This window comes from Piliocolobus tephrosceles, chromosome 7 (genome assembly GCF_002776525.5).
Source record: "Piliocolobus tephrosceles isolate RC106 chromosome 7, ASM277652v3, whole genome shotgun sequence".
Lineage (NCBI taxonomy): Eukaryota > Metazoa > Chordata > Mammalia > Primates > Cercopithecidae > Piliocolobus > Piliocolobus tephrosceles.
The window spans coordinates 100220147-100237971 of NC_045440.1; the positions used below are offsets into that span (position 1 = coordinate 100220147).

At 41.9% G+C, this 17825-nt stretch overlaps 1 protein-coding gene across 2 annotated transcripts in view; it reads left to right on the forward strand.

Moving 5' to 3' along the window:
- The window catches only part of LOC111520901 (ribonucleases P/MRP protein subunit POP1), a 44025-nt gene that overhangs the window by 4918 nt on the left and 21282 nt on the right, over positions 1 to 17825 (forward strand). Inside the window, exons 2-9 of one of the 2 annotated variants that reach the window (XM_026454942.1) lie at positions 1724 to 1867; positions 6061 to 6228; positions 6822 to 6997; positions 8965 to 9213; positions 12718 to 12805; positions 13245 to 13432; positions 15244 to 15500; positions 15623 to 15734. In XM_026454942.1, the coding sequence (XP_026310727.1) occupies positions 1726 to 1867; positions 6061 to 6228; positions 6822 to 6997; positions 8965 to 9213; positions 12718 to 12805; positions 13245 to 13432; positions 15244 to 15500; positions 15623 to 15734 (1380 nt within the window). In that variant the 5' untranslated portion in view covers positions 1724 to 1725. The remainder of the gene's footprint in view (positions 1 to 1723; positions 1868 to 6060; positions 6229 to 6821; positions 6998 to 8964; positions 9214 to 12717; positions 12806 to 13244; positions 13433 to 15243; positions 15501 to 15622; positions 15735 to 17825) is intronic. The other variant, XM_023184013.1, reaches the window with a different exon arrangement.

Sequence of the window (17825 nt, forward strand, 5' to 3'; positions counted from 1 at the left end):
AGGTTCAAGCGATTCTCCTGTCTCAGCCTCCCAAGTAGCTGGGCTTACAGGTGCGCGCCACTGCGCCCAGCCAATTTTTTTTTTTGAGACGGAGACTCGCTCTGTTGCCCAGGCTGGAGTGCAGTGGCTCCATCTCGGCTCACTGCAAGCTCCGCCTCCCAGGTTCACGCCTTTCTCCTGCCTCAGCCTCCGGAGCAGCTGGGACTACAGGCACCCGCCATCACGCCCGGCTAATTTCTTCGCATTTTTTTAGTAGAGATGGGGTTTCACCGTGTTAGCCAGGATGATATCGATCTCCTGACCTCGTGATCCAGCCGCCTCGGCCTCCCAAAGTGCTGGGATTACAGGCGTGATCCACTGCGCCCGGCCCACCCAACTAATTTTTGTATTTCTAATAGAGATGGGGTTTCACCATGGTGGCCAGGTTGGTTTTGAACTCCTGACCTCAAGTGATCCACCTGCCTCAGCCTCCCTAACTGCTGCAATTACAGGCATGAGCCACCGCACCTGGTCTGGTTACACAGTTTTAATATGCACTGAATTTTCCAGTAATGCAATAAGTCAAACCAAGTTTGTACCTTTGTTGGCGGGGTCGGGGGGTGGGGGTACTTCACTAAGGAGTGTTCACCAATTTGGAACTTTATGTCATTAGTGGCATTGTTACCTTCTCTTGGAGGCACTAGTACAATTCACCTGTGCTGCTTGGCCTTTGTAGCTGTTGAATTCATGGTAATTCTATCTCTAGGTAGAAGTAAAGACTGGTATTAAAATATTGAACTGCTTTGAGAACTGTTTGGTGTATACCAGCTGCTCTGAGCTGCGCTACCTCCTAGTGTGTCCATGTATAGGGCCCTTCGGATTTCCTACAGTTAGCAATGAAAGAGTTAATCACTGGTGCCTCGGGATTGGAGGGCTTCCAGGACCATTCTCCAGCTTTATGGATTGTGCCAATGCCTGTGCTAGTGCCTATGTGGGTGTTGTTATCCCCTGGGTTCAAAATCTATTTCAAAATATCATCTAGTGTAGTTGTGGTGAAATGGTTACATACTGAAATATATATTATTTTATTAAAATTACTTCTTAGGTCTCCTTTATGTTACATTTAGGGCATGTATTGTAGGGTATGTCTTGATATGTGTCTAATAGGTTATAACATTCATTTCATTTAAAAGTAGAAAACAGCTGCTTCAAACTGAATCAGTAAAAATAGGGGATGTTGAGTTTGAGAGCTGGGAACTGCTGAGTGGTAAGTCAATCGGAGTCCCACTGTTTTTGTCCTTTATCTTGCTTCAAATTGAAATCATTATCTCTTGCTTTTGTAAATTAAATATATAGCTGGCCACATCTGAGTAGCAGAAATGAAAGCATCAGTAATCTGTGTTGTTTTTAATAGAGTTTCTCCTTTTGGAATAGGGTGTTTTGTATTTCATTGATTCAGGTGGCTCTTATTTCATCTAAGAATCAAGATAAAGTATTTGAACTAATTAATTTTTTTATCATCCATAGTAATCTTATCTCATTTTTCATTCTTCTTACAGACTTTATTTGATATCAACAGTTGTACATGATTTAATTATTTGACAGTGCAAACTGGAATGTACTGATAGGGTCTCTTCCATCACTAGACTTATTTTGAATCACATGAATATTTACTCATTAATTTATTTTTATTTTTAAGTAGAAGTTTCCTTTCCCTGTATTAAATGTATTACTTTCTTTCCAGAAATGTCTAATGCAAAAGAAAGAAAACACGCCAAGAAAATGAGAAACCAGCCCACCAATGTGACTCTGTCCTCTGGCTTTGTGGCTGACAGAGGCGTAAAGCACCACAGTGGAGGTGAAAAACCTTTCCAAGCTCAAAAACAAGGTAAGATACACAAAATAGACCAGCCATGGTGGCTCACGCCTGTAATCCCAGCACTTTGGGAGGCTGAAGCGGGCGGTTCATGAGCTCAAGATATCGAGACCATTCTGGCCAACATGGTGAAACCCTGTCTCTACTAAAAATACAAAAATTAACTGGGTGTGGTGGCACGTGCCTGTAATCCCAGCTACTCAGGAGGCTGAGGCAGGAGAATTGCTTGAACCCAGGAGGTGGAGGTTACAGTGAGCCGAGATTGCGATACTGCACTCTAGCCTGAAGACAGAGGGAGACTCTGTCTCAAAAAAAAAAAAAAAAAAAAAAAGATACACATGATGCTGTCTCCACTCCCATTTTGATCAAATTGCTTTTGTCAGCTCTTTTGATAGTCATTATCTAAATAGTAAATGAGCTGAATTAAAAACAGATACAGTAGACCCTTATTATTATTTTTCAATTTCCTATTTGCAAGTTTGCCTTCTTGCCAAAGCTTATTTGTAACCCCAATGTCAATACCCATGGAGCTTTGCTATCATTTGTGGACATACATAGAGCAGGAAAAATTTGAGTTGCCCTGTGTTTATGTTCCCAGCCGAGCTTCCCAGCTTTCATGCAGAAATGGCCGGAGGATGGTGGTAGTACAGGGGCAGGGCAGTACAGTGCAAGAAGCTCCAGCTCTACTGGGGTTTGAATCTCAGCCCTGGGGCAGCCTCTTGCAGGTCACTTAGCATTTCTAGACTTCATTTTCTCTTTTGTAAAATAAAGGAAATAGACTCTACCAGGAGGAGTTGTTTTTAGGATTTAAGATGATAATATGGCCATGGGCAGTGGCTCACACCTGTAATCCCAGCACTTTCGAAGGCTGAGGTGGGCAGATCACCTGAAGTCAGGAGTTCGAGACCAGATTGGCCAACATGGTGAAACTCTGTCTCTACTAAAAAAAAAAACTCTGTCTCTAACAAAAATTAGCCAGATGGTGGTGCGTGCCTATAGTCCCAGTCACTTGGGAGGCTGAGGCAGGAGAATTGCTTGAGCCCGGAAGGTGGAGGTTGCAGTGAGCCAAGATCGTGCCATTGCACTCCAGCCTGGGTGACAGAGTGAGACTGTCTCAAAAAAAAAAAGAAAAAAAAAAAAGATTATAATCTATGTGAGATGAAGATATATATGTATACCCACTAGGAGGAATGGTTCGGTATTCACTAATTCATTGACATAATTCAGTGACTGTATGAAACATAACTACTATAAATAATAAAAATTAGCTGTGCATATTTTAGAGCTGGTATATTTTATTTCTACCTTAACATCAGTGATTATTGTACTTCTGTATTTCCTAAGAGAAGTGCAGTATAGTCATCATATCTGTATTTCACTGGTGTGCTGATTTTAGAACCTTATGAAGTGATAGGAAGATTACAGTTGTTCATTAGGGCAGTGGTAGAAAATGCTAATTTGGGAAGACAGCAAAAGCAAGTGGCCAAGAACTTGCTTGGAATGCTTTAAAAAACTGTGCATTGGGTCTGATTAAGTAAACTTTAGAGTCAAGTTCATAAGGTCTAGATTCAGATCCTACAGGTGATGCCCACCATGCCATGTGATAAACCTTTCACACATATTATCCTCACAGTGTTTTAAGATTATAGTGGTTTAATAATTAACATCACAATTGAAATAAGCAGAAACACTATGAAATTCTCTACTGATCTCTCCTTTAATTTACAGACAGTTTTTTTTTTTTTTTTTTTGAGACAGAGTCTAGCTATGTCGCCCAGGCTGGAGTACAATGGTGCGATCTCGGCTCACTGCAACATCCACCTCCTGGGTTCAAGCGATTCTCCTGCCTCAGCCACCTGAGTGGCCGAGACTACAGGCGTGTGCCGCCACTCTTGGCTAATTTTTGTACTTTTAGTAGAGACAGGGTTTCACCGTGTTGGCCAGTCTGGTCTCAAATTCCTAACCTCAAGTGATCCACCTGCTTCAGCCTCCCAAAGTGCTGGGATTACAGGCGTGAGCCACTGCACCTGGCCACAGGCAGATATTTAATGTTGTCTTATAGTCAAAATTCCCAGACACTTGTGTGAAAGTGTTGCCTTTTTATTTGGAGACAGAGTCTTGCTCTGTTGCCTGTGCTGGAGTGCAGTGGTGTGATCTTGGCTCACTGCAACCTCTGCCTCCCGGATTCAAGCAATTATCCTGCCTCAGCCTCCCAAGTAGCTGGGACTACAGTCACATGCTGCCACACCCGGCTAATTTTCTGTATTTTAGTAGAGATGGGGTTTTACCGTGTTGCCCAGGCTGGTCTTGAACTCCTGAGCTCAGGCAATCCGCCCACCTTGGCCTCCCAAAGTGCTGGGATTACAGGCGTGAACTACTGCACCTGGCTGGAAATTTTGCTTTTTAAATTTTTAAGACAGGGTCCCACTCTGTTGCCCATGCTGGAGCGCAATGGCACAGTCGTGGCTCACTGCAACCTTGACCGCCTGGGCTCACGTGATCCTCCCACCTCAGCTTCCCGAGTAGCTGGGGCTACAAGCGTGTGCCACTGTGCCCAGCTAATTGTTTTTTTTTTTTTTTTTTTTTTTTTTTTTTTTTTTTTTTTTTTTTTTTGTAGAGACAGGGTTTCGCCACATTGACCAGTTAGTCTCAAACTCCTGGACTCAAGTGATCCGCCCACCTTGGCCTCTCAAAGTGCTGGGATTAGAGGTGTGAGCCACCACATCCATCCTGGAACTTTGCTTTTAGTTATTTATTTAGTATAGTAGCTCTCAATTTGAGTGTGGTGGAGAATTAGGATAAAAGACTGTACACAATCATGTGGATTAGAGTATTAAGGGAGTGTCGTTTGGGCTGCTGTAACAAAATACAGGTTGAACATTCCCGATCCAAAGATCTGAAGTCTGAAGTCCTCCAAAATCCAAAACTTTTTGATCACTGACATGACACAACAGGTGGAAAATTCCACGTCTGACCTCATGTGATGGGTCACAGTCAAAATGCAGGCATATAACACACAGTTTATTCAGCATTCCCATGGGAAAAAAGATGTTCCCAGCCCCCTTCAGCTGGGATATAAATATTTCCAAGCACTCCTAGATTTCACCACCTAAGCACACCTGCAAAGACAAATAAAATGGCATGTAATTTTTACTGTTAAATACTTACATGTGAATCAGCGTGAGAAAGTGATTTCTTATCAGTAGCGTATAGATTCCGAGTCAGGAAGGGTGCTGATGCCAGCCAATCACAGATTGTCCACAGGGTGGCTGAGATAGTGGCACCTTTGCTTTCTGATGCTTCAGGTATACAATGTGCAAAAAGTTTCATGCACAAATTATTAAAAATATTGTATAAAATTACCTTCAGGCTATGAGTGATAAGATAAAAGAAACATAATTGAATTTTGTCTTTAGACTTGTGTTCTAAGATACCTTAGACTTGTGTTCAAGATACCTCATTTTATATATATATGAATATTCCAAAATCCAAAAAAAATTGGAATTTGAAACACTTCTGGTCCCAGTTATTTCAGATGAGGGATACTCAGCCTGTATCTTACTGGGTAGCTTATAAATAACAAATGTATTTCTCACAGTTCTGAGGGCTGAAAAGTCCAAGATGAAGGAGCCAGCAGGTTTGATGACTGGTGTGGGCCTGCCTTCTGCTTCATATACATCACCTTTTTACTGGGTTCTCACATGCTGGAAGGAGTGAGGGTCTCTGTGAGGACTCCTTTATAAGGATACTAATCTCATTCATGAAGGCTCATGACCTCATGGCCTCATGACCTCATCGCCTCCTAAAGGCCCCACCTCCTAATACCATCACTTTGGGGGTTAGAATTTCAACATAGGAATTTTGGGGGACATAAGCATTCAGACCATACCAGGGAGCTTAGATTTGACATTCATGTTGCACTGTTTATAGGAGAAAATTTCCCCTGTATCTGTTATATCCAGGGTCCTTTATATGTCATCCTGACATGATTACCTTGTGTGCTACCTACTAGCTTTGTGACCTCAGGCAAGTGAATTCACCTTCCTACGTAAGATTCCTCTTTAAAAATAAGTAGTAATAGCCACCTTACAGGGTGACTGTAGGATTGAAAACATGGTCAGTGTTGCCACCCAACAAATATTAGTTCTCCACTATAATTTTTGTCTCTGATAAAGGTGACATGTTTCTTTTTGAAAATATACTAGAGCCTCATCCTGGAACTTCACGACAGTGGCAAACCAGAGTCAACCCCCACTCTCTGCCTGACCCTGATGTGAATGAGCAGTCTTCCTCCAAAGGGATGTTTAGAAAAAAGGGAGGATGGAAAGCAGGTCCCGAGGGCACGTCTCAGGAGATCCCCAAGTATATAACTGGTGGGTACTCATAAAGAAGTGCAGTTTGCTTGTATTTTGAGCTCTTTGTGTCTAGTGCAGCAACAAACTGCCCTCCTTGTGGTCCTGGCTCTGCCTCCCCTGCCTCTCCTCTCCTCCTCCCACTTCAGACCCTTCTCACCTCTAGCCTGGACTTTGACCAGAGCTTCCTTGGGCTTGATGGCTCTCCCTTCTTCAGTTTCTCTCCCTGTCTCTTACTTGTCTTCTTACAAGTCTTTGTGAACTGTTCCTCTTTGTCTTAGCCCCCACGCCTGTCTTGTTTTAAATATGCCATCCATACTCAGCATGGCATTCTCCAAAGATGGAAAATTGCATATGCACTAATGGCAACCAAACCTTTATTTAAAGAGCCTGTCTCCAGGCCCTTTCCAGCCTCTTCTGTTCTTCGCCCTATAATCCCCAACCACACTACCACATTAAACCCTGTATTCCTTGTACATACCTTAGATGTGCTTTCTGGTCTCTCTTTACACCTTCTTGGTGGAGGAATTCACTTAAGTTTCCCCAGCAGCCTGTTTATTCTCCAGCGTTAATTCAAGATTGGTGTTTAATGACGTTGTCAATTCTTTCAACAGCTTCTACTTTTGCTCAAGCACGAGCGGCTGAAATCAGCGCTATGTTAAAAGCTGTGACCCAGAAGTCTTCGAATTCACTGGTTTTCCAGACTCTGCCACGGCACATGCGACGAAGAGCCATGAGCCACAATGTCAAACGTCTTCCCAGACGGTTACAGGAGATTGCACAGAAAGAGGTTGGAGTTCCACTTAGTGTAAATGTTTAGAGTAGTAACTCCTAGAAGAAATTGAGAAGTATTGACCTAATAGAATTTATTAAAAATGAAAACCAAGGCTAGTGCAGCAACAAACTGCCCTCCTGGGCATGGTGGCTCATACCTGTAATCCCAGCGCTTTGAGAGGCTGAGGTGGGCAGATTGCTTGAGCCCAGGAGTTCAAGACCGGCCTGGGCAACATGGCGAAACCTCATCTCTACAAAAAATCCCAAAATTAGCTGGGCGTGGTGGTGCATGTCTGCCTGTAGTCCCAGCTACTTGGAAACTGAGATGGGAGGATCCCCTGAGCCAGGGGAGGCTGAGGCTGCAATGAGCTGTGATCGCGCTACTGTACTCCAGCCTGGGCGACAGTGAGACTTTGTCCAAAAAGAAAACAAACAAACAAAAAAACTCGGAAAAGAACACCCTCATGGTTTTTGTTTTTGTTTTTGTTTTGCATATATTTGATTTAATCATTATCCAAACTTCTTCTTCCCTCCAAGCCAAATTAACAGACAATTGGCTATTACAGGTGCTTTGAAATACAGCATTTGATACTCCTCTTTTGTAAGGGTGTTGAATAGTTTATGTTCCCTTCCCAAATGTAAAAAAAACCAGACCCTCTTTTTTTTTTTTTTTTTTTTGAGACGGAGTCTCGCTCTGTCACCCGGGCTGGAGTGCAGTGGCCGGATCTCAGCTCACTGCAAGCTCTGCCTCCTGGGTTCACGCCATTCTCCTGCCTCAGCCTCCGGAGTAGCTGGGACTACAGGCGTCCGCTAGCTCGCCTGGCTAGTTTTTTGTATTTTTTAGTAGAGACGGGGTTTCACCGTGTTAGCCAGGATGGTCTCGATCTCCTGACCTGGTGATCCACCGTCTCGGCCTCCCAAAGTGCTGGGATTACAGGCTTGAGCCACCGCGCCCGGCCAAAAAACCTGACCCTCTTACCAAGTACTTTTGGATTTGTGTTTTTGGAGTGTGGCCAGCTTGGGGTAGGAAGGTTAAAAAAAAGCAACATCAATGCTTAGCATTTGCTTTCTGACTTTTTCAAAGTCGAAAACTTGAACTGGGTTTTAATTTTTGTACAAGTTTAATTGTGTTTTGGCTTCATCAGAATTCTAGACTTGAACATTCTAAGATTAAGCCAATGTCTTTACTAATTGGTTTAAAACCTATTTATTGAGCAGCCTTCTATGTACCATTGCTATGCTAGTGGTGGGGTTTGAGTTCAAGAGGGAAAACTAACAAGGAATTTTATACTTTCTGGATTTAATGTGAAGTCTATTTGCCAGTGATAGCATTCAGCATGTGTCTGTCTGTAGCCTAACTGAAATGAAATGTGTGGATTTTCCTCACTTATATTATTTTTGGTCTTAAGTTTTTGGTTTTAGTTACAGTTCTACAAGGTAAAATGATAACAAGAAGCTAACATTTGACTTCTTCTTTCTTGCCCTCTAATACTAATAGCCTTTTGTCTTCCTTCTCTACTTACATTGAAGAAACCAAGTTAACAATTTTTTTTTTTTTTTTGAGACAGAGTCTCGCTCTGTCCCCCAGGCTGGAGTGCAGTGGCGCGATCTCGGCTCACTGCAAGCTCCACTTCCTGGGTTCACACCATTCTCCTGCCTCAGCCTCCCAAGTAGCTGGGACTGCAGGCGCCCGCCACCACACCCGCTAATTTTTTGTATTTTTTTAGTAGAGATGGGGTTTCACTGTGTTAGCCAGGATGTTCTCGATCTCCTGACCTCGTGATTTGCCCACCTCGGCCTCCCAAAGTGCTGGGATTACAAGCGTGAGCCACCGTACCTGGCCCCAAGTTAACAATTTAAGCAAACTAATGGGATCTATAAAATATTCCACTTAATCTAAAGTTATTTGTTTGCATTCCTAACCATTAACTCTGTTTTGAGATTCTTACAAACCGGGATATGTCTCTTTTCTTGAAACTATAGGCAGAGAAAGCTGTACATCAGAAAAAAGAACATTCAAAAAATAAATGCCATAAAGCTCGAAGATGTCACATGAACCGGACGCTAGAATTTAACCGTAGACAAAAGAAGAACATTTGGTTAGAAACCCACATCTGGCATGCCAAGCGGTTTCACATGGTCAGGAAGTGGGGCTACTGCCTTGGGGAGAGGCCAACAGTCAAGAGCCACAGAGCCTGCTATCGAGCCATGACGAACCGGTGCCTCCTGCAGGTGAGCTTTCCCAGTGGGCTTTCTTGTTATTTTGGTTTGATCCTTTCCTATTGAGACCTTTAGAATAGTTTATGGTATGCCAAGCCCCGTTTATGTGGTTATTCATTGGAAAAATGATTCCTGAGCATGAGGCCTGGGTCCTTTGCCAGATACTGGAGATCAGGCAGCCTAAAGTCACTTCACTACCAGTGGAGCATTTCTAACCTGCTCATCACACTGGAGGGCGTCCCCCAGAAGTGCTGCTTGAACTGAGCTCTCAGGGATAAGATGGGAGGGGGGAAGGCAGAAGGAAGCCAGGTGAGAGTGAAGAACTGGAATCAATTCTGTGTGACAGAGATGAAGAGGAGAGCAAGGCAACATGAGGGCGAGGTTAGGCTGGAGAAAAGAGCACAGATCGTGCAGGTCTCGTTGATCATATCAAGCTTTATTCACTATAGATTAATCTAACAGTCATTCACCAATAACAGATATTTGAGAATCTACTGTGTACCCTGAACAGGGTTCAAAATGCTGGTCTAGGTGTTTGTGGGTCAGTGGGATGCTAAAGGATGTTTTAAATTTTAAAAGCTTTGAGAGGACACATTATTTTAGAGCTTCTTAATAGTATTTATCTGATTGTTCCCTCCTCTCAGTAGCTAATTAAGTTGCTTTCTATTTCTTCCAATACATATTTAGAAATTTGTTCTTTGCAGAAGGGCCTATCTTTCAATGGCAGAATGGCCTTGGCCAAATTTTGAAAGCGATTATTATTGGTGACCTTTGATACCCCTTGAGAGTAAGCAATACAAGAATCTTTTTTAAAAATTGTGGTCAAATATACATAACAAAACCATTTGACCATTTTAAGTGTTCAGTTCTGTGGCATTAAGTATGTTTACGTTGTGTAATCAGTACCACCATCCATCTCCATTTTATCCTCCCAAACTGAAACTCTGTACTCATTAAACACTAACTCCCCATTCCTTCAGCCCCTGGCAGCCACCCTTCTACTGTCTATCCAATAATTTGATCCTATAGGTACTTCATAGGAGTGAAATCGTACGATATTTGTCTTTTTGTGACTGGCTTATTTCATTTAGCATAATGTCTTAAAATTCATCCGTGTTGTAGCATGTGTCAGAATTCCCTTCCCTTTTAAGGCTGAAGATGTATTCCATTGTAGGTATATACCATATCTTGATTATCCATTTATCTGTCAGTGGACATTTGGCTTACTTCCACCTTTTGTCTATTGTAAATAATGCTGCTGTGAGCATGGATATGCAAATATCACTACAATCCCTGCTTTCAGTCCTTTTGAGTATATCCCCAGAAGTGTAATTGCTGGATCATATGATAATTCTATGGTAATTTTATGTTTAATTTTTTGAGGTACTGCCTTACCGTTTTCCATAGCAACCGTATCATTTTACCTTCCCACCAGCAATACACAAGGGTTCCAATTTCACCTCATCCTTGTCAGTACTTATTACTTATTTATTTGTTTGATCACAGTCATTATAATGAGTGTGAAGTGAATAAGAGCACCTTTTAGGAGCCTTTGATTTGAGAACTCAGCAGCAGAAATCACAGATTATAGTCAAGTTCCTCATTCACATTGAGGAAGCTGGGTTCTAGAGAGATGAAGTGACTTGCCTGGGCTCACACAGCTTGTTGGTGGCCTACATAGCACTTGAGTGGCTGATTCCCCTGGCCTGCTCTTTTTCCACTGTCCTCTGCCAATGAGTTACTTTTCATTTTGGGCAGAATTTTTGCTAAAGTTATTAGATACTTTCTTTAAAATTTGATCAGCCTTAAGTAATAAAAATAATAACTAATAATAACAAATATTAGTGAGTGCTTAATATATGCCCTACCCTGTTTTAAATGCTTTGCATGTGTTTATTCATTTAATCCTCACAATAGTATGAGGTAAGGAGTTACCATTATTTCCATTTTACAGTTGGAGAAACTGAGTACAGAGAGGTTAGGTAATTTATCCATGACCATATGGCCAATAAGTGTTGAGGTTCAGATTTGAGCCCAGTTGCCTAACTCCAGGGTTCCACACTCTCAACCATTATTCTCTGCTGTCACTTGTTTGCACACATTTGGGTGAGCTTCCTCTGGCCACTGACAGCTGAGAGCTGGTCACTGGATGGGAAGATTTCTTTCTGTGAGTGATCATATTGATTAATGTGTGTTGTCAGAATCATAGCTATAATTTGCCTTTTAGTTCTAGTTGCTCAGTGAACTGAAACTGCTTAAAGGTGCCATAGCAGAAGGGTTGGTTTGGCAGGTCACCGAGCCTGATTAGAATGCTGGCTTCTCCACTTAATGACTCTGTGTCTTTGTTAAAGTAACAATCTCTGTGTCACAGTGTCCTTGTCTATCAGATAAGATAACCATACTTGGTACATCTGATTGTCAGGAAGACTAAATGACAGTTCATGTAAGGAGTTAACTCATTACTGGCACTCAGTAACCCTTCAATGACTATTAACTATTACAGGCCAGGCATGGCAGCTCATGCTTAGAATCACAGCACTTTGGGAGGCTGAGGCAGGAGGATTGCTTGATCCCTGGGGTTCAAGACCAGTCTGGCTGGGCAACATAGTGAGACTCTGTCTCTGCAAAAAAAAAAAAAAAAAAACTGGGTGTGGTGGCTCGTACCTGTAGTCCCAGCTACTTGGGAGGCTGAGGCAGGAGGATTGCTTGAGCCCAGGAAGTTGAGATTTCTGTAGCTGTGATTGCACCTCTGTACTCTAGCATTGGCAACAGAGTAAGACCCCGTCTCAAAAACAAAACAAAACAAACTATTAGAACTGTTATTATTATTATGGATACTATAACTATTGAAACTTTTAACATTGATTTCATTAGCTTAGTTTGATCTCTCTTCATCTTACTTAAAATTCTGTGTTATTACTTTTACTTTCTTTGTACTGTGCTTAAAGTTGCATATCATGGTTAAGATTGAGCATGGGAGAAATATGGGATGGATTAATTGCAATATTGTATCTCTAGGCTTAGTGTTAAGTAATCTTGAGGTCCTGAATTACCTAACCAAATTGAGCAACCTGAGCATAATTTTGCAGAATTCATTACTGTTTTCCTTATTTTACTCTGGTTTGTTATCTTAGGTAGATTTTGGGGGTGAACGGTTCTTTACTTAGAAGCAACAGTTATATACCCTCCATAGAATCTGTCTATGAATATGGGATAAAACATAGATTATCTAAAAGGTAGGATACTGTAACTTACATTTTTAAATGGAGATTCATTTTTATTTTGGTTCGGATTGGTTTAAAAATATTTGCTAAGGTAACAGGAATGGACGGGTTTAGATATTTTTTCCCCTAAACCATCGGGCAGGAGAAGGTTTAAATTTTGACATATGAGAATATAGCTTTAGCAATTTGTTTTGTGTCTTAGGCCTCTAAAGTTTTTGTGATGTGGCTTTTGGCTTCTTAGCAGTTTTGCCTATGTAAATTCCTAAGTACTTGTGTCTCCCGCTTTGTGCAGGATTTATCCTACTACTGTTGTTTGGAGTTGAAAGGCAAAGAGGAAGAAATACTAAAGGCACTTTCTGGAATGTGTAGCATAGACACAGGTAAACTTGTTTTAAAGCTGAGTTCTATTTTAGTCTTTGTATTTTATTCCTTTCATAAAGAAGTGTCTACTGTAAGCATTTGGAATTCAAACATATAGAAAAATGTGGGAGACACTAATCATTCTTGATGAAAATATTAATTTAAGAACAGTTGGGTTGGCTTTTAAATCATTTCTAACATTGTCAAGTTTTATACTTGACAGTGATAGTCATTTTTCTGGTGGGGTGAACTTGACAGAAAGAAACTTGAAGCTCTCATTATTCATTTAACACATATTTGTTGAGAACTTATTGTGTGCCAGGCTTTGATCTGAGCAATCCTCACAACCAAAACTTCACCTCTCATGGAGGCAGACAGTAAATGACAGTGTGGCTATCAGGAAATAGGACTGCAGTCTCAATACCTGGAATTATGGAATTTTGCTTTTGTTGATGTCAGGACTGACGTTTGCAGCAGTTCACTGCTTGTCTGGAAAGCGCCAAGGGAGCCTTGTGCTTTATCGAGTGAATAAATATCCCAGAGAAATGCTTGGGCCTGTTACGTTTATCTGGAAGTCCCAGAGGACCCCTGGTGACACTTCTGAGAGCAGGCAGCTGTGGATCTGGCTGCATCCAACCCTTAAACAGGTATAGTCTTTCAGGTTATCTCCCATTATTCTGAAACTGCATTTTTAATTACAGCTGGAAGTCAATACTGTAGAAATGTAAATAGTGTAAAGGTTTGTCTGATAGTCTGATATTTATATATGGGGGGGGCTCTGTGAATATTGAATGAAGTGAATTTTTAAAAAACTGATATAATTTGTGTTTAAAAATGTCTAGCTGACAAAAAGCAAATATATTCGAAGTATATAATATGATGATTTGATGTACATGTTGCGTACCACAATCAAATAACACATCCATCACCACCCATGCTGTACATTAGATCCCCAGAACTTGTTCATCAAATAGAATGAAGTCAGGGCGGGGCATGGTTTCTCATGCCTGTAATCCCACCACTTTGGGAGGCTGAAGCAGTTGGATCGCTTGAATCCAAGAGTTTGAGACTAGCCTGGGCAACATGGTGAAACCCCGTCTCTGCAAAAAAGACAAAAATTAGCTGGGATTGGTGGCATGCGCCTGTAGTCTCAGCTACTTGGGAGGCTGAGGCGGAAGGATCGCTTTGAGCCCAGGAGGCAGAGTTGCAGTGAGGTGAAATCGTGCTATTGCACTCCAGCCTGGGTGACAATGAGACCCTGTCTTGAAAAAAAAAAAAATGAAACTAATCTTGACCTCTCATATTTTTAGTAAGTCATAAGTAGAAGTAGAGATAAAAACCAGCCTTATGCTAATTATTTGAAATGTTGAATTGGAACTAATGTTTCTACCATGACTGAAGTGGTTCACTAGTATCTAGGTGCTAGTTGCAGCCTATTTGATAATGAAAAGCTATTTCTGAGTACTTCTGATGATTTTTCACACTGAATTTAGCTTAGCTTCCCTTCTTTAGCATACTCACTACTTAAAAAAAATTTAGAGTGATCATGTTGTTTTCATAATATTTGATTAACCCTACCCCTAATCCCAGCCCTAACCCATTTTAAATTTTAAATTTCAATTTTTTTTGTTTAAAGTGACATGTGCTACTCAGAACACCCCAAAATGCTTTTTTTAAAAATTAAAGTTAGATTAAAAAAAATATATATTTTTTGAGACAGGGTTTTGCTCTGTCATTGAGACTTGAGTGCAGTGGTGCAGTCATAGCCCAATGCAGCCTCTACTTCCTGGGCTCAGGTGATTCTCCTACCTCAGCCTCCCAAGTAGCTTAGACTACAGGGGTCCACCACCATGTCCAGCTAATTATTTTTTTATTTTGTGTAGAAACAAGGTCTCCCTATGTTCCCGAGGGTGGTCTCAAACTCCTGGGCGGAAGCCATCCTCCCGCCTCAGCTTCCCAAAGTGTTGGGATTACAGATGTGAGCCACCGCACCTGGTCCAGAAAAGCTTTTTGGTGATTAATTTAAGTTAATCTGTGAAGGGATAAAAATGTGAATTTTTTTTTTTGAGATGGAGTCTCGCTCTGTTGCCCAGGCTGGATTGTGATGGCCTGATCTCAGCTCACTGCAACCTCTGCCTCCCAGGTTCAAGCGATTCTCCTTCCTCAGCCTCCTGAGTAGCAGAGATTACAGGTGCCTGCCACCACACCCAACTAGTTTTTGTACTTTTTAGTAGAGATGGAGTTTTGCCATGTTGGTCAGGCTGGTCTCGAACTCCTGACCTCAGGCGATCTACCCGCCTCGGCCTCCCAAAGTGCTGGGATTACAAGTATGAGCCACCATGCCTGTCCAAAAATGTTAATTTTTAAAGCGATGAAAAAAAAAACATAACCCAACTAAATTTGTCATAATATATTTAAATTTCAGGATTTTAAAGTGAATATTTAAATATATTTTTAGGATATCTTAGAGGAAATAAAAGCAGCGTGTCAGTGCGTGGAACCCATCAAATCAACTGTCTGCATTGCTGACCCAGTTCTGACACAATCCCAAGAAAAAAGCCAAACTGAATTGCCTGATGGGAAAATTGGCAAGAAAAGAAAAAGGAAAGACGATGGAGAAAATGCTAAACCAATTAAAAAAATTATCGGTGATGGAACTAGAGATCCATGTCTACCATACTCTTGGATCTCTCCAACCACAGGCATTGTAATCAGGTATGAGTTGAATTTGCTTTGAACCTACTGAATATTTTCAGTGAAGACTTGCTTTGTTTTTGTCAGTGGCACAGATGTTGTGTGATGGAAGTTTCCATTTTAAGATCTTCTTTCTTTTTCAGTGATTTGACGATGGAGATGAACAGATTCCGGCTGATTGGGCCACTTTCCCACTCCATCCTAACTGAAGCAATAAAAGCTGCTTCTGTCCACACTGTAAGAGTAAAAATGACGGTAGTGTTTTATTCTAATCATGTTTTTCCTGTCAAATTTGTGAAACCTAATATATAATTTGGTAACATTTTGGGCCATGGCTTTTAGATGTTTATTTCCCTACTTATTATCAAAGATTTTGTTATCTTTCACTTCTCCTAGAAGACCACAACTAAGTGGATATGATCAGTAAACTGACTGTTCTTATTTAAATACAGACTGCTCTGGTAGCTGTGAGCCTTGTAGAGGGTCTTAACTTCTGCTTCATAGGTAGGGAGTCTCTAAAATCCCTGAAATTGTGTGCCAGATTTTGTGCATTTGTGCTTGTGCCATGTAGGTTTCCTTTCTTTCTTTCTTTTTTTTTTTTTCTGAGATGGAGTCTCATTCCATCGCCCAGGCTGGAGTACAGTGGTGCGATCTTAGCTCACTGCACCCTCTGCCTCCCGGGTTCAAGCGCTTCTCTTGCCTCAGCCTCCTGAGTAGCTGAGACTATAGGTGCGCACCACCAGGCCCAGCTAATTTTTGTATTTTTAGTAGAGACAGGGTTTCACTGTGTTGACCAGGCTGGTCTCGAACTCCTAACCTCAGGTGATCCACCTGCTTTGGCCTCCCAAAATGCTGGGATTACAGGCGTGAGCCACCACACCTGGCTGGTTTTCTGGGGCTAGTTTTAGGACTCTAGAATCCCTAAAAAGGTTAAGAGCACTATGTCTAGGGCAGAACTTCCAGTAGAGCTTTCTTTGAGGGTGATGTTCCTTTGTGCTGTCCAGGATGATAGCCATTAGCCACATGTGGCAGTTGAATACTTGAATTGTGGCTGGAGTGACTGAGGGACTGAATTTATACCTTTACTTAACTTTAATTAACTAAAAATTAAGTCTGAGTAGCTCTATTGGCAAGTAGCTAGCACAGAGACTAGCTTAGGAATCCGTACCCTGGGTTCAGATCCTGTTTGTTTTCTGGTCTTAGTGCAATTAACTTTTCAGTGCCTGTGCCTCTCACTGACTTGACGTGGTCAAATATGATGATAGAGCTGAATAGATTCTGAGTTTTTAGAAGTTTTTAAAATACAAAAGCTACTTTTCTCCATCTTCACTGCCTCTCCTCTGCTCTCAACCAGTGTTGTCTCTTACCTGAACACTTAGGGGATCAGGAAAGGATTCTAGAGGGAACCTTACGTTTCCTCCATCCCTCCTCTTTTTTTTTTTTTGAGACGGAGTCTCGCTCTGTCGCCCAGGCTGGAGTGCAGTGGCCGGATCTCAGCTCACTGCAAGCTCCGCCTCCCGGGTTCACGCTATTCTCCTGCCTCAGCCTCCAGAGTAGCTGGGACTACAGGCGCCCACCACCTCGCCCGGCTAGTTTTTTTGTATTTTTTTAGTAGAGACGGGGTTTCACTGTGTTAGCCAGGATGGTCTCGATCTCCTGACCTTGTGATCTGCCCGTCTCGGCCTCCCAAAGTGCTGGGATTACAGGCTTGAGCCACCGCGCCCGGCCCATCCCTCCTCTTTTTCAACCCATTCTCCACACAGGAGACAGAGTGATTTTTTGATAATTTATTCACCTCTTGTTGCTTCCTGATAAAAAGTTTTTGAATAGCTTCTCATTGTAATTAAGATAAAATCCAAAGTGTTCAATGTGACCCATGTAATCTTGTGCCTTCTTGCCTCTGAGGCCTCATTTCTCCTCACCTTTTACACTTCAGCCACCCTGACCTTCTTTCAGGTTCTAGAATGTCAGTTCTTATCTCCCTTAGAGCCTTTGCACCTGTTTTTGTCTTCCAACTACTGAGCATTCTGCCTCTACCACTTTTTGCTTGGCTGAACCGCCCTCATTCTTCAGGTTTCAGTCTCTAGCATTTCCCTCTAGCATCCTTTCCTGATCCCCCAAGTTAAACTAGATCCCTCCTGTTGTTTTCAGAGCATCTTGCAAATTTCCTCAATTTGTTTGTATGGATTTGTGTATTTATGTAATGTCTGTGTCTCTCGTGAGACTGTGAGCTTCATAAGGGTGAGGATAGGGTTGGTCCTGTTTTTTACTCTCTCCCCAGTGCTTAGCACAATGCCTGGCACAGAGAGGGTGCCCCGTAGCAGCTAATAAGTTGTGGAGCAGGGA